The sequence below is a fragment of the Hibiscus syriacus genome, unplaced genomic scaffold, assembly GCF_006381635.1.
Source record: "Hibiscus syriacus cultivar Baekdansim isolate YM2019G1 unplaced genomic scaffold, ASM638163v2 tig00113724_pilon, whole genome shotgun sequence".
Taxonomy (NCBI): Eukaryota; Viridiplantae; Streptophyta; class Magnoliopsida; order Malvales; family Malvaceae; genus Hibiscus; species Hibiscus syriacus.
In genome coordinates, this window is record NW_024063470.1 from 212,894 (window position 1) to 227,908 (window position 15,015).

The 15,015-nt window shown below is 33.2% G+C and overlaps 1 protein-coding gene and 1 long non-coding RNA gene across 2 annotated transcripts in view; one reads left to right on the plus strand and one right to left on the minus strand.

The window, feature by feature from the left end:
* Positions 1 to 8,271, minus strand: part of LOC120187298 — a 9,081-nt gene extending 810 nt beyond the window's left edge. Inside the window, exons 1-3 of the long non-coding RNA XR_005522277.1 lie at positions 8,087 to 8,271; positions 6,322 to 6,324; positions 5,851 to 5,862 (exon numbers count right to left, since the gene is read on the minus strand). This is a non-coding gene — a long non-coding RNA (uncharacterized LOC120187298). The remainder of the gene's footprint in view (positions 1 to 5,850; positions 5,863 to 6,321; positions 6,325 to 8,086) is intronic.
* The window catches only part of LOC120187297 (bidirectional sugar transporter SWEET10-like), a 24,203-nt gene extending 15,261 nt beyond the window's left edge, over positions 1 to 8,942 (plus strand). The window contains exons 4-9 of the mRNA XM_039191042.1: positions 7,535 to 7,605; positions 7,709 to 7,745; positions 7,844 to 8,054; positions 8,146 to 8,307; positions 8,395 to 8,514; positions 8,601 to 8,942. Coding sequence (XP_039046973.1) covers positions 7,563 to 7,605; positions 7,709 to 7,745; positions 7,844 to 8,054; positions 8,146 to 8,307; positions 8,395 to 8,514; positions 8,601 to 8,807 — 780 coding nt within the window. The 5' untranslated portion in view covers positions 7,535 to 7,562 and the 3' untranslated portion in view covers positions 8,808 to 8,942. The remainder of the gene's footprint in view (positions 1 to 7,534; positions 7,606 to 7,708; positions 7,746 to 7,843; positions 8,055 to 8,145; positions 8,308 to 8,394; positions 8,515 to 8,600) is intronic.
* Positions 8,943 to 15,015: the final 6,073 nt, after the last annotated feature.

Sequence of the window (15,015 nt, forward strand, 5' to 3'; positions counted from 1 at the left end):
AAAAAATTTATTAATCTAAAAAAATTATTTTTCCTACCATGTGCGCATGAAGAAAATTCAATGAAAAAAAAACTTAATTTCATATGTTTATTTTTTTATTTTGTAAGAAACAATCGTAATCTAATAGATTTTAACATTTTACAATTTCGTCTTATTATAAAATATTTTAAGGACATTATTTTAAAAAGTAATACATAATCTCCCTTTCTTTTGGGACGAACCTGTCTGTAACACTAATGATAAATATGATAATAAAATAATTATGATATCAAATTGATAATAAAAAATTGTATTATATTATTAGATAAAGTATAATTAAATGTTTAAGTTAATAAAAATTAAAGTGTTATGTTAGGAGTAGATATAAATAAATATTAAATGGTTAAGTGTATATACATACATGATTAAATGGTCAAACCACTACTTAAATATTATTATTGAAAAATTGAGACCCCTTTGTCTAAATCTGGTACAAGGGGTTAGGATTAGGCCGATTAACCGTTACAGATCAAGTAAATGAAATTAATAACTAATTAATACTTCAAGTACTTAGGAGTTTAATAAAATCGGATAGACGATAATGTTTTATTATATTACTAAGTTTATATAAAACTATATTACTAATTTTATTACAATTATATACCAATTATGAAATTAATAAGACGATTATTTGACAATTATATACAAATTACTAGATTTGTAAGTAGTTTTGATCTAATATTAAATAATTAAGAATTAATTTTACAAAAATTATAAACAATTATTCTTGAATATTTTTTAAAAGAATTAAAAATAAGTTTCACGTATTTTTATTTATTTACCTCAGTTAAAATATTTTTAAAAATAAAAAAGTAATTTCATTTGTAAACTCACGGAACGAAATTTTAAAACTTTTAGGAGGAATTTCAATAATTTCCTTATAGAGTTTCATGACTCTTATACAAGTTTTGATATTTTCAGTTTAGATAGTTTCAAGGTATCAATACTCTTAGGCCTTGGCATGTAAATGAACTAAACGAATATGAATGATGATTGTTCATGTTCGTTTATTTAGTTTTAACTGAACAAATGAACTAACACGAACATAAATGAATAAAATTTATTGTTCTTGTTCGTTCATTAAAAAATTTAGATTGTTCGTGTTCGTTCATTAAAATGATAAACGAAGACAAATGAATGAATATAAACAAACACAAACGAATGAACGTAAAATGAATTGGGTTTATATTTGAGAATATTTTTTTCTTTCTAAATAATTTTAGGATTTATTTTTCTTTAATTATTTGAGTATTTTTATTTGGGTTTAAAACTAATTGGGTTTTAAAATATTTATGAGTTCAATATTAGGCCTTAATATTTCAAACGGTCTAGAGATTGGACTGAATATAAACTAATAGACATAAACAAACGAACATAAATGAACGGATCACCAAACGTTCACAAACATAAATGAACGAATGATCCCTTTGTTCGTGTTTGTTCATTTAACTAAACGAACATAAAATCTTATTAATGTCTGTTTGTTTAATAAATAAACGAACATAATCGAACTTCCTGCCGAACGGTTCACTAAACGTTCGGTTCGTTTATAGGCCTAAATACTTATTAGAATGCTATTGGGAGCTGTAAACAACAGCTTATTTCATTGACTGATATATTGAATGAATGTATTTTCAATGTTTACAAGGCTTTGCTTTATATACACTATACCTGCATGCACAACTTGCATGCTTTCAACACTAATTGTTGTAACAACTTAACCGTTATTGTAACAGCTACACAACAGCTGCAACAACCTCACAACTACCTGCTAACAACTAACCAACCTTGGTGCCCATATCACCTACATCCAACATTCCTCTTACTTTTTTCCTTTGTTTTTAGCTAAACAAACCTTAACCCGATCACCAAAGTATTTAAATGAACCCCTAGCTAGTGGTTTGGTAAAACCATCTGCAATCTAATGTGAAGCTGGTACGTATTGAACTTGTAGTTGTTTGGCAGCCACCTTTTCTCTCACAAAGTGCACATCGAGATCAACATGCTTGGAATGTGCATGATAAACCGGGTTAGCACTCATTGCTATGGCACCCGAATTATCACACCTAATAGTTGGTATCGTACCAGAGGCTTCACCTAAATCAGCAAGCATAGCATTCACCCAAGTGACTTCTGTAGCAACATCAGCAATGCTTTTGTACTCGGCTCATGGTTGATCGAGAGACTGTCTTTTGTTTTCTTGACAACCAAGACACCAAATAATTACCAACAAACACACAATGGCCAGACATTAACCGTCTGTCATCCAAATCATCTCCACAATCTGCATCTGCAAATGCAGTGATGGAAAGGTTAGGACCAACATAACATAGTCCACTGTGCCTGCCAAATATCATAGGATCCTTTTAACTGCCATAAGATGTGATTCACGAGAGCTTGCATATACTGTGTAACCTTGCTCACACTGAGAGCAATATCAGGACGAGTGTGGCATACATATAGCAAGGATTCAACAATGTTTCGAAACTCATAAGCATCAACTAATGGATTGCCTTCATCCTTAGACAATCTGTTGGCTATAACCATGGGCGAGGTAGTGGGATTGGCTCGATTCAACTTTATTTTTGCCAACAAATTCAGCACAAACTTCTTTTGACTCAAGACAATGGAGTTAGCACAACGCTTGACCTCAATACCCAGAAAGTAAGACAAGTCACCAAGGTCCTTGAGTGAAAACTGCTTGTTAAGCTCACGAATGACATATTGGATATGACTGAATGATTCTCCTGTTAATATAATATCATCAACGTAAACGAGGATGAACGTGCGACTACTAGCTTGATTGTTAACAAACAGGGAACTGTCAGCTTTGGACTCTCGAAATCCTATTGCAACTAAGTTGTCTCGAAGCTTGGTGTTTCAGTTGCGTAGTGCTTGTCGTAAGCTATAGAGCGCCTTCTGTAGCTTACACACAAGAGGCTTGCCATTAGGATCACCCACCTCAAACCCAGGCGGTTGCTTCATAAACACATCTTTAGTCAGTCCACCATTGAGAAATGCATTGTTGACATCAATTTGTCAAAGTGGCATTTCCTCGAGACTACCAAGGAAAAGATGATGTTGATTGTAGAGAAACGAACCACATGATTGAAGGTTTCTTGAAAATCTTGCCCTGGCACCTGTGAGTACCCCTTAGCAACCAGGCGCGCCGTCTCTGCACAGTACCATCAGCGTTCTTCTTAAATTTGAAGAGCCACTTGCACCCTACAGCAGACATCCCTTCTAGAAGTTGAACCAGAGTCCAGGTTCCATTTTGTTAGAGAGCATTGAGCTCATCGTGAACAACATCAGTCCATTTTTCAGACTGAAACGCCTCATGCACAGTTTCTAGAATTACTTCATCACAATCATCGATGAAGGCTTTGGGCTTGAAGATACTAGCTTTTCTACGTGTGCACATTGAATGAGTATTAATTGCAGCATTCGACCGCGACACCATAGTCGGCTCAGCTACTGAATGTTTAGGTTCCTGAGATGGAGAGTCATGAATTGCTACTTCATTAGAGACAGAAGTTGTGGGAGTAGACACAGATGCTTAAGATAGAGAAGTACACTGGTTCTTGGCAGATGACACGTTTAAGTCAGTATGAATAGGGGAGTTTGAGGGTCACTAGAGGTTGGTGTATCCACAAGAGGAGTATGCACACATGCAGGAGCTCTAGGCGCATGCACACGTAAGTTTTGTGGTTGTACCATTATATCCAATGCAGGCGACTGCTTCTAGCTGGACCACGAGTGCACTGTAACTCTGCAAAAGGAAACATTAATTCATTAAATTTTACATAACGAGATATGTAAACTCGTCGATCTGCTTCCAGACATTGGTATCCCTTGTACTGAGGGCTATACCCTAGAAGGTACATTCTTGGGATCGAAACATGAGTTTGTGCTTTTGAAACGCTCGTAAATGCGGAAAACACCTACATCCATACACTTTCATGAAATTGTAGTTAGGTTGCCTGTGAAACAGTTTTTCAAAGGATGAATCACCTTGTAGTAAACGCGTAGGGAGTCGATTAATAAGATATACAACCGTGATAACAACATATTACTAGAATTTCAAAGGTAAAGTAGCCTGAGCTAGTAGAACAAGAGCCAGCTCGATCAAGTGTTGATGTTTTCACTCCACAACTCTGTTCTGCTCAGAGGTATGTGAACATGTCACACGATGAACAATTCCTTCTTTAGTCGGTATAGCATTTAGTGGTCTATACTCATCACCCCATTCACTTTGAATGGCTTTAAAAGGTAGGTTAAATTGTGTGGCAACCATACTTTTAAACATTTGGTACGCAGTTATAAGCTGAGACTTGTCCTTCAGCAAGTACAACCAAGAGTGTCGAGTGCAAGCGTCCACAAAGACAACATAGGACCTAAACACGTTCGATAGAGTAGGTGCAGAACCCCATAAGTCAGAAAATACAAGTTAAAATGGTTCAGAATACTCAGTCTGCGAATGTTCAAAAGGCAGTTTGTGACTTTTCCTATCACAACAAGCCGAGCAAATTTTATTAGCATTATTTGAAACAGTTTTCAATGTTTGAAAGGAATGATGGCCCAAACGTCTGTGCCACAGATCGAACGCCTCTGAGGTAGTAGCTAGACTATTACTAGTCTGACCCTCAAATTGATGCCTGTCATCAGCCAGCTCAAACGATTAAATACCTCTGTTCTGCTTCCCTCGAAGAAGAACATTACTAGTGACTTCATCCCAAACACAACAATCATTGGCATGAAATTCAAGGAATATACGGTTGTCCCTAGCAAGCTTGGACACCGAAAGCATATTTTTAGTTATCTTAGGCACATGTAAGATGTTAGTTAGCAGTGGTGCTTTTGATCGAGAGGATACCAAAGCATTACCAACAGTTTCTACATGAATGGAAGCACCATTGCCAACAAAGAGATTACCCGATCCCCTATAATCAGAGGATTGTGCAATATTGGCAGCATCCGATGTTACATGGTGCGTAGCTCCAAAATCCACTACCCATGTTTGCGAGAAGAAGAGATTGCATTGGCTTGAGGGGGTTCAACAGCTCTTCCTTCACCATAATAGTCATATTGTGTATTTTCAACAAAATTAATATTGTCAGGACTAGTTTTATGCCGATGTGTATCACTACCATCACCAAGAAATTTGCAATTGAATCGATACCAGCATTGCTGAACCAAGTGACCCACCTTACCACACAGCTGACACTGTACTCGGGGACGACCTCGACCATGACCTCCTGAACGACCACCGGCATATGGTTTTCGATTGAATTCTTGATTAGATCTTGAGTGAGAAGCAGCACAGTTCGTAGTCTGTGCCACATGAGCACTCATTGGAAGGCTATCTACTGAGAACTCAAAGCCAACAAGCTGAGTTTTAGCATCGATCAGTATATTGCTCACAACGTCCAGAGTAGGCTTTTCACGCATGGTGGTTAAAACTGCCATGAAGGACTGATATTCACGAGGCAGCCCTTTGAGTACACTCACAATCTATTCAACTGGAGCAACGGGACTCCCACAAGATTCAAGTGCATCACACACTTCTTTAACACAGGTAAGGTAGACTCGCATGTTGTCATCTCCTTTCTTGAGGGATTGAAGTTTATACAGCAAGTTCATTACTGTTGTGGTAGAGCGATTAGCAAAAAACTGAGTCACCTTGTTCCATACTACAGCCAATGTCTCAGTGCCAACAAATTGAGGTAGCAACTGTGGACTGATGGTAGACAGCAACCAGGACGCGAATTCACTGTCTTGGGCCATGAAGTCCTCAAAGGCTTTATTCACAACGACCTCACCATTCTGATCAACAACCTTCTCTAGTGGAGCTATCATCAAACCAGTCAACAATTTCTGAGCGATGACTTCGAACTGTAAGCAGCACTTGCTGTTTCCATAGTAAGAAGTTCATCTCATCCAAGACAACGTTCACCTTCTTGTTAGTGAGCACTACCGAACGTATCATCGAGCCTCCTCCAGAGGTTGAGGAGATATTCAGACTATCAAGAGCCATCACCGCAGCCGGAGCTTAAAGGCCAAGATCTTCAGCGAAAGATACCATATTAGAACGCTATTAGGAGCTGTAAACAACAGTTTATTTCATTGGCTGATATATTGAATGAATGTATTTTCAATGTTTACAAGGCTTTGCTTTATATACACTATACCTGCATGCACAACTTGTATGCTTTCAGCACTAACTGCTGTAACAACTTAACCGTTGTTGTAACAGCTACACAATAGTTACAACAACCTCACAACTACCTGCTAACCAACCTTGGTGCACATATCACCTACATCCACCAATACTCTTATAAAAGTTTCATCATTTGTACAAGACTTTCGAAACTCTACGTATATGTTTTAATACTTATGGATCTGATGAAATCTTGCAACTTCGGCACGGTAGCCGGAGACTATCGAACGGCAACAGTCAATGAAGAATAAAATCGATAACTATTGTTTGGTGAAAAGAACAACTAAAAGGAAAATGAAGTTTTATATTCCTGTCAAAAAAAGGCTACAGCCTTATATTCCTTCAACAAAAAAAAAAGCTACAGTCTTAAAATGCTCGCCACATATTTAAAAAAAATCAAATCAAAATCTAACAATCAATTGTTGATTTAATTTGTATGTCATATTAATTATTAAGTCAAATCGACTTCTTCTATATGGTTAATATGTTAAGATTGATTATTAATTTAGTTTAACGAACTAAATAGAAAATAATCTCGATTATCAAACAAGATAAAAACAAAAATAAAAAAAATTAAACATATAATATCATTATTTTTTAAAGTTTTGAGTATGAGATTTTGTTAAACTGGAACAAGTCTAACCTTTGTTTGATAGTAGAGATGATAATTTCACTGGAATCAAACGAGTAGGTTTATTTTAAGGATGAGGTTGGATTAAATTTGGATTTATGATGAAGAAATGAGGTTGGATTAAATTTGGATTTATGATGAAGAAAAGAGGTCATATCAATTTTGAATTTATGATGAAGAAAAACTAACTCGATCTGATATTATTTAATATTATAATTATTCTTTATATATTTAAAAATAATTATAAAAATATTTTTATTTTATTTTTTAATTAAATCTTTATTTTATCTTATAAAAATAAATAAATAATATATATAGAGAGAGAGAGGTGGAGTGTAAGTGAGACTTTAATTTTTTAATCGTGTGATAAAAAGTTCGACTTAATCCAAGTGTTCTAGAGAGAATGTGATTTTAATGTGATTGAAATGAGGCAATTATATTTTAAAGTAGAAATGAAATTTTAAATAGGTTTATACGCACAATAAAACATGACCACACCTTCCTTGTCCGTTCCTCTACCCACCCACCTTTTCCATGGCTATAAATATAAACCTCGAGAGCGCTTCACAGATCGTGGGATTAAGAGCAACAAGCTAGAGCTTCACTTTCCTAACAACACATACTTTCTCTTCTACAGACATAGAGAGAAAAACACATACATATATATACATCATCATGGCTCTTCACCTCTCTTGGGTTTTCATTTTTGGCATTCTAGGTATATACAAACAAACAAAATCTTCATGTGTTTTTTCATGTTTTGTCTTACTGTTTCAATCCATGTTTTCTTATTTTTCTCGCCATATTTTTTGTGTTTACAGGCAACGCTGTTTCATTCATGGTCTCCTTGGCTCCACTGTGAGTGTTTTTGTCGAACTATTTTTGTTTTTTTACTATTGTTTTAGTGAGAAATTGTGTTGTTAATGGAAGATTATCGTCCCATTAATATTTTTCAGGCCAGCATTTTATCAAATATACAAGAAGAAAACATCCGAAGGTTTCCAGTCGATTCCTTACGTGGTTTCGCTCTTCAGTGCAATGCTTTGGATTTACTATGCTCTGCTTAAGAAAGATGCTATGTTCCTCATCACCATCAACACTTTCTGTGTCTTCATTCAGACCTTTTACATTGTCACGTACTTTTATTATGGCCCCAAGAAGGAAAAGGTAACATCTCTTCATCTATCAATTGCTTCCACATATTCATATACATATATTTGTGGCATGATTTGAATATGTCGAAATGGATGAATTGCAGATTGTGACAGTGAAGCTTATGCTTCTCTTCAATGTTTTCGGATTCGGAGTTATCTTTCTCTCAACTTTCTTCCTCCCAAATCCTTCGATTCGTCTACTAGTTTTGGGTTACATTTGCATGACATTCGCTTTGGCAGTGTTTGCCGCACCTCTCGCCATCGTAGTGAGGATCGCTGATAACTTTTAAACCGATTAATGTGTCATCGTCTGATTCACTGTCGGACTTAATTTTCGACCCCTTTTATCGCAGAGGAAAGTGATTAAAACGAAGAGTGTGAAGTTCATGCCTTTTACTTTGTCAGTATTCCTTACCTTGGGAGCTGTCATGTGGTTCTTCTATGGCCTTTTGTTGAAAGACATGAACATTGCCGTACGTCATCTCATTGACCACACCAAAATCATTTTATTTAGACTTTTTTGTCGATTTTTTATCAACCATCGAACTCCAATCAACAGGTTCCAAACATTCTAGGGTTCATCTTCGGAATTCTTCAGATGATACTTTACGCAGTTTACAGAAATCATCCCAAGAAAACGGTGGAAGAATCTTATCCAGAGCTTCAATTATCGGACCACTCGATCGTTGTCGACGACGACGACAACAACAACGTTGGCAGAATCGAAGGAAACAACGGGATGGATGGTGCTTCCGACAAAGTTTAAAAAAATTTATTTCATGCTGTGAGTGCTATGAAAAGAGAGTTCCACTTGGAGATGTCTTAAGCTTACGTGTTTACTTTGATTTTGCATGGGGAAATATGAGATTAACTTAACCCATGCAAAATAATAAGTTTATTAGAAAATTTAGTCTAATAATGTGGTTTAATTTCTTTGTCTTTTCGGTCAATATCATAAAATATTTGTCTCTCTCATTTCAAATCTATAATCACATGTATTATGTAATTAGTTTTAACTTTACTATTCTATTAATGAAATGTCGATATTTTATGTTTTATTTTTTCTCTTAATGATATCTTTTATCAATTTTAACAAATTCAAATAAAATTAAAAAAAAATATTTTACACCAAAAAATATCAATACACAAAAATAAAACGTTGTGGACACCTAAATAAAGAATGAGCAGTACATCCACTGACCGAGTCACGTTCATTCTTAGATTTTCAGTTTACTTCATAAATCATACAAAAATATTTAAAAATAAATTTAATGTTATTTAATACATCCACGATTTTGAGCAGCTCGGACTACACAGAAGTCTGAAGTTAGTCATTTCCTTGAGTGCAGACTTCAACCCTCTCCTATTGATAAAATTCATCTATGATATTCGAAATCAAGCCATTTAGAGATTGTTTTTGGTCTCACGAGAATACAACATAGTGATTGACTTGTGTGTTGAAATGGAAGAACCCACAAACAAGAGCAGGTGCCTTGCTGTTTATCAGGTGAAGTTTGGTTAACGCCAAACTGAGCACTTCCCAGCATCTTTGTACTGTTTTTAACTCACCCACTGAGCTGCACTTTTTTGCTTAATGACAAAACATACGCCCCACTCTCCCATTCAAATTGCTCAATAAATCCTTGCAAAATTATTTATGTTCATTGCATAACATAACTCGATTTTTGACATATTAATCTTAAAAGATTAATTTAGTCGATTCATATAATTACTCTGAAAAGTATAGCATTTAAGAGATTTTAACTTTTATAATATTAATTTAGTAAATTTTACTTTGTACTGGATTAAATTCAATTTAAATCGTACTTTTTATATAAAAATATAAAACAAGATAGTTTGATATAGGGTATACTTTCTTTGGTCCACTAACACATATTTTTACCCTTGAGAAGATGTAGCTTAAACACACACACGTCAAACAAGGACTGCCTGCCTGCCTGCCCTCCTAATTCTAAATCTAAAATAGTGGAGAATCTTTGATTCTATCAGTAGTGTTCAATGACTCTAAAGTAGAGTGCCTAAATGTCCTACCACATCAATTTTACTTGTATCCATGGTCAAAATGAAAAGTTTTAAATAAAAGGGACATGATTTAGAAGGTAATCTATTTTAGGTTGTAAATTACATATATTTGATTATAGGGGAGTAAAATTTGATTTTAATTCGATTTATTTTTAATTTTAAGCTATTCTAGTCATTTAAGTTACTTGAGTCAATTCAAATTAATGGTTCAAACTTTGAGTTTGAATAAAATTTAAATTTTAAAAATTCGAATAAGTAAAAAATCAAATGTTAAAACCAAGTTCGTTTTGCCATTAACTTTAGCTAAGTTGTTCGGTTATTTTGTGATTTAGTCTCTAATAACATTGTTTCTTAGATTTCTCTTTCATTCTGAGTCTAAATTTTTTTACGAATTTGAATCACATGCTCTCAATTTAATTCAACTCGAACAAATATTTATCCTTATATGGTAATGTGTAATGAATAATTCAAACAATTGGGTCTCATTCTGATACTCTCATTGTTTCAACAAATTAGGCACTTTTGTTTAGGTCCCAAGGTGTGCCCTACAACATAGAATTGATAGTGACGGTGGGAAATATATTGTACTTAATTCGGGTAGATTGACCGAACCGTCCCCAGATGAATTTTTTTTTCTTTTAAATATTTTTATTTTTCCTCCAACAAAATTATTTTTAAATGAGAATAATATACAAAACTGTAATAAATATCAAAATTTTCGGCACTCGCTATTTGAGGGAACAAAAACATTTTATATAAAAATATATTTAAAAAATCTAAGAATTTATATAACAAATTTTTTTATAAAGAGTGTACGATTAAAACAGATCATACACAAGAAACATCATGCGTTCATTAAAAAATAATAATTATTTCATTTACTATTTTATAAAAATATTAAAAAAAATATTTATAGTTATTACCTTACAAAATTTTAATCTTTCCTTGATTGGTTTCAAACTCGATCATGAGGTTATAATATTAGAGAAGTATACAATAATCTTTATTATTTTTAGAAATAAAATATATCTCAATCAAATTCATATAATAAACTTTAAATTTATCAAAATATCTGACATTCCTCTTTGCTATTAAATCTAGATTTCTCGATTATAAATTATTAAGTAAATACTATTTAACATATTTTAACAATAGAAGAATATAATCAATTATACATCTCATGTGGATTTAACTTAATTTTTATGGTAAATATTGCATTTGTGTTTGTTCATACTATCATTAGAGAATAAAGATTAAAATAACAATCATGTTCACTTGATATAATCTTTTATTTATTTTTTTTATCAAAATTTAACTTACATAATTGATTTTTTAATGCATCAATTAGGATAAATGTGACACAATCGAAAATGAATTTGTACAGAGATAAAATTATATAGTGTTTGGGAGGGATTCTCGTCCTCCTAATTTTTTTTTTATCAAGTGATACTTTAGATCGTTATTGCTTTATATATTAATCCAAGTAAGCTTTGCTCTCTCTAATTTTTAGATTTAAATTCTTATCAAATACATGTTCTTTTGAAGTACTTGAACAATTTCATCCCTCCAGATATTTGATTCTAACTTTGTCTCTGAATCTGTACATTCTTCTTACTATTCTGAACCTCATACACACCTCACCAAGATAAGGAAGAAGATGGGGATTGCAGATTTGATAGATATTTGCATTGCAGACAACAGCAAAGTAGCCCTTTTTGTTCCCCCAGTAATTCCCCTTTCTTGTACAAACCCAATTATTATGAAATATAATGAATAAAAAGATGAACATGAATCATCAACACACATTTATCTGCTCGATATATAAATCTGTAATGAAATTCATTTGATATGAAGGCACTCAGGCATACAATTTGAACCCTTTTTAAGTGTTTTTCTTGAGGGATAAGGGCTGAATTGGCCGGAAGTGGAGGCCGCACGTCATGCATTTCTTTATATAGCAAAAGGATATTCTAATAATTGAGATTTGCATAAATGGTGGCCCAATATATTTTCTTCTTTATTTATTTTTATATATTTAAAAAATACGAGATAAGGTATTATGGGGTATGATTTCAAGCTTAGCTCTAAAAACCCAGATTTCCCCATGCAAAAAAGGGAAAATAAAATAATTGATATTTTTTCTTAAAAAAAATATTGTGATGATAAAGTTGACACTTTGATACATAAATGGCGTCATGTTGTTAAATCATTTCAATCATATACGATCACTCTTACATACCAAATAACTTCCTTTTCCACTCCCTTTATTTTGGCCCTAAACTCCATATCTCTCTCTCTCTCTCTCTCTCTCTCTCTACTAGGTTAGATAACTCCAACAACACACGTTCTTTTATTAATTTGAGGTGATTATAAAGTTATATACTGTTGAAAACATTTTGATATTTCGATATAACAAATTAAGTTAAATGAATTTTAAGATTTTCCAAATGATTTTCTAAGTATATTCGATAGAATTATTCGAATATCAAAACATTACTCCAAATCTTTCAAAGATCATTTTTAATCCTTACTCGAAGTGTAAAATTAAGTTTTAATCTTAAAACAATTTCAAAATAATTTTATAAAGTATTTCGAACCATTTCAAAGCCAAAAATTCCATATTGCTCAGAGGGAACCGATTCCCCCCCCCCCCAAGGGGGTACCGATTCCCCCTGAATGGTTTGGCTCCGAGAATTCCAGTATGCTCGGAGGGAACCGATTCCCCCCTTGTATAACGGTCGAAATATTTGAATTTTACACTTAGGGAACCGATTCCCCATAGGGGGTACCGATTCCCCTCACGCTCCAAACTGTTTTATTAATTGTTTTCACACTAAAACGGCTATATTATTTTCTCTAATCATCCCCAACGTTCAGAAGTGATTCAAGATGTATTTAAGCAAGCTTAGAAGCCATTGATCAATAACAAGAAACATCAAGCAATTAGAATCAAGAGAGAATCAAAGAGAAAGCATCAAACCTCAAGTTTGAGCATTTCAAGCCTATTTTTCATTCAATATTCATTTTGCTTTCAAGAACACTTATTGTGCTCAATTGTATTTATTCTTGAGTGTTCTTTCTTTGTTCTAGAATTGTGCAAACATATTTGCCTTGTGAGGTTTTTTCTTGTAAGTTTGCAAATTTGTATTTCTCTTTGAGAAAATAGTGTTCTCAAGAATTGGGGTATATTCTTGAGGGAGTTGTAAGGTTATCTCTTTGGCCTCAAAAGAAAGAACAAATTAGTGAATTTGTTGGAAAATTCTTAGTGTGGATAGCTAAGGTAGTGGACGTAGACTTTGGTTGATAAAGTCGAACCACTCTAAATCGCTGTGCAATTTCTTTCAATTTTCTGCAAAAGCTTCTACCAAAATTTTTATTACCAATTCACCCCCCTCTTGGTCGATTCAGTCAATCGATTAACTCAACATATACGCTTGAAAACTCTTAATCATCTAACAATAAATGTTTAAATAAGACGTCATGTTCGAATATGGAATCTTTAAAGATAACAATCATCCATTTAATCACTAAGATCAATTGATTTGTGCCTAACTATACTGTTTAAATATTGAACAAAATTGATTGTATATCAGGTTGAATAATGGATCGAGTTCTCAATTTGAGTTGATCTTAAAATAAAATGAAAATCTAAATTTTAAGTTATTGGCCTAATATATAAATTTTTGTATGAAATTTATTATCTTTTATGACAGTTCGATCTAATCTTAAGTAAAGAAAATATTTACGATGACATGATTTAATAAAATATATATATAGATATCTAAGATTTTAATACAACATATAGAATAGGTAAAGAAAGGAGGGTTAATGAATAATATGGTCACATGTGACATAGATATGTATGATTTTTGATAGAATAATATAAACTAGTATAAAGTAATAAAAGTATGGGCGATGTTTAAGGAAATACAACCTAACATAAGGCTAAAGAAAAGTGCTATCAGAAATGTGAATTTTGTTTTAATATTTCCGGTTGAGCGTTACCTAAAATGTTAATTTTGTTACCTAAAATGTTAATCTTTATAACATTTCCGGTTGCAACCGGAAATGTTATGGATAAAGTAATATTTTAGGTAGTGTTCTACCGGAAATGTTAAACAATATTAACATTTTCGGTTGTGCCTTTCCTTAGCCTTATATTAGGCTGCCGTACAACAGAACTACCCAAGAAAGGGTGAACAACTCAAGTCGATCATGTGTTTCTTTTGATGGAATTATCCCCAGTCCATTCCATCATAAAATAATGGGGATGTCTAAGGAAAACCAACCTAATATAAGGCTAAGTTTTAACATTTCCGGTGGAGCGCTACCTAAAATGTTAATCTTTTTAACGTTTCCGGTTGCAAACGGAAATGTTATGGAGAAAGTAACATTTAAGGTAACGAGATTAATATTTTAGGTAGCGTTCTACCGAAAATGTTAAAACAATATTAATATTTTCGATTGCGTCTTTCCTTAGCATTACATTAGACTGTCGTACAACAGAACTATCCTAAATTATTTCAAGATACGGCAGCCACTAGGGGTGTGCAAAAATACCCGACCCGGTTGACGCGACCCGCCGACCCGAACCTAAAAAAACATGTAATTTTCTAAAAAAAAATTACCCAACCGGGTCGGACCCGGGTCACAAAATTGAGTTTTCCGAGTACCCGGTTAGTTTATATATATATATATATATAATCCAATTACTAAACCATTAATATGATAATTTGTATAAATATTCATATTATTTGTAATTGGATTATAATTGGATGATAGTTTAGTAATTGGATTATGACTATCAAATATGATATTAATTTAATTGGATTAATTTGTAATTGGATTATAATTGAATTAAGTTTTGATAGTCTAGGTAATTAAATTATATAAATGGGTTGTGATTATAATTTAATATCATAATTGGATTA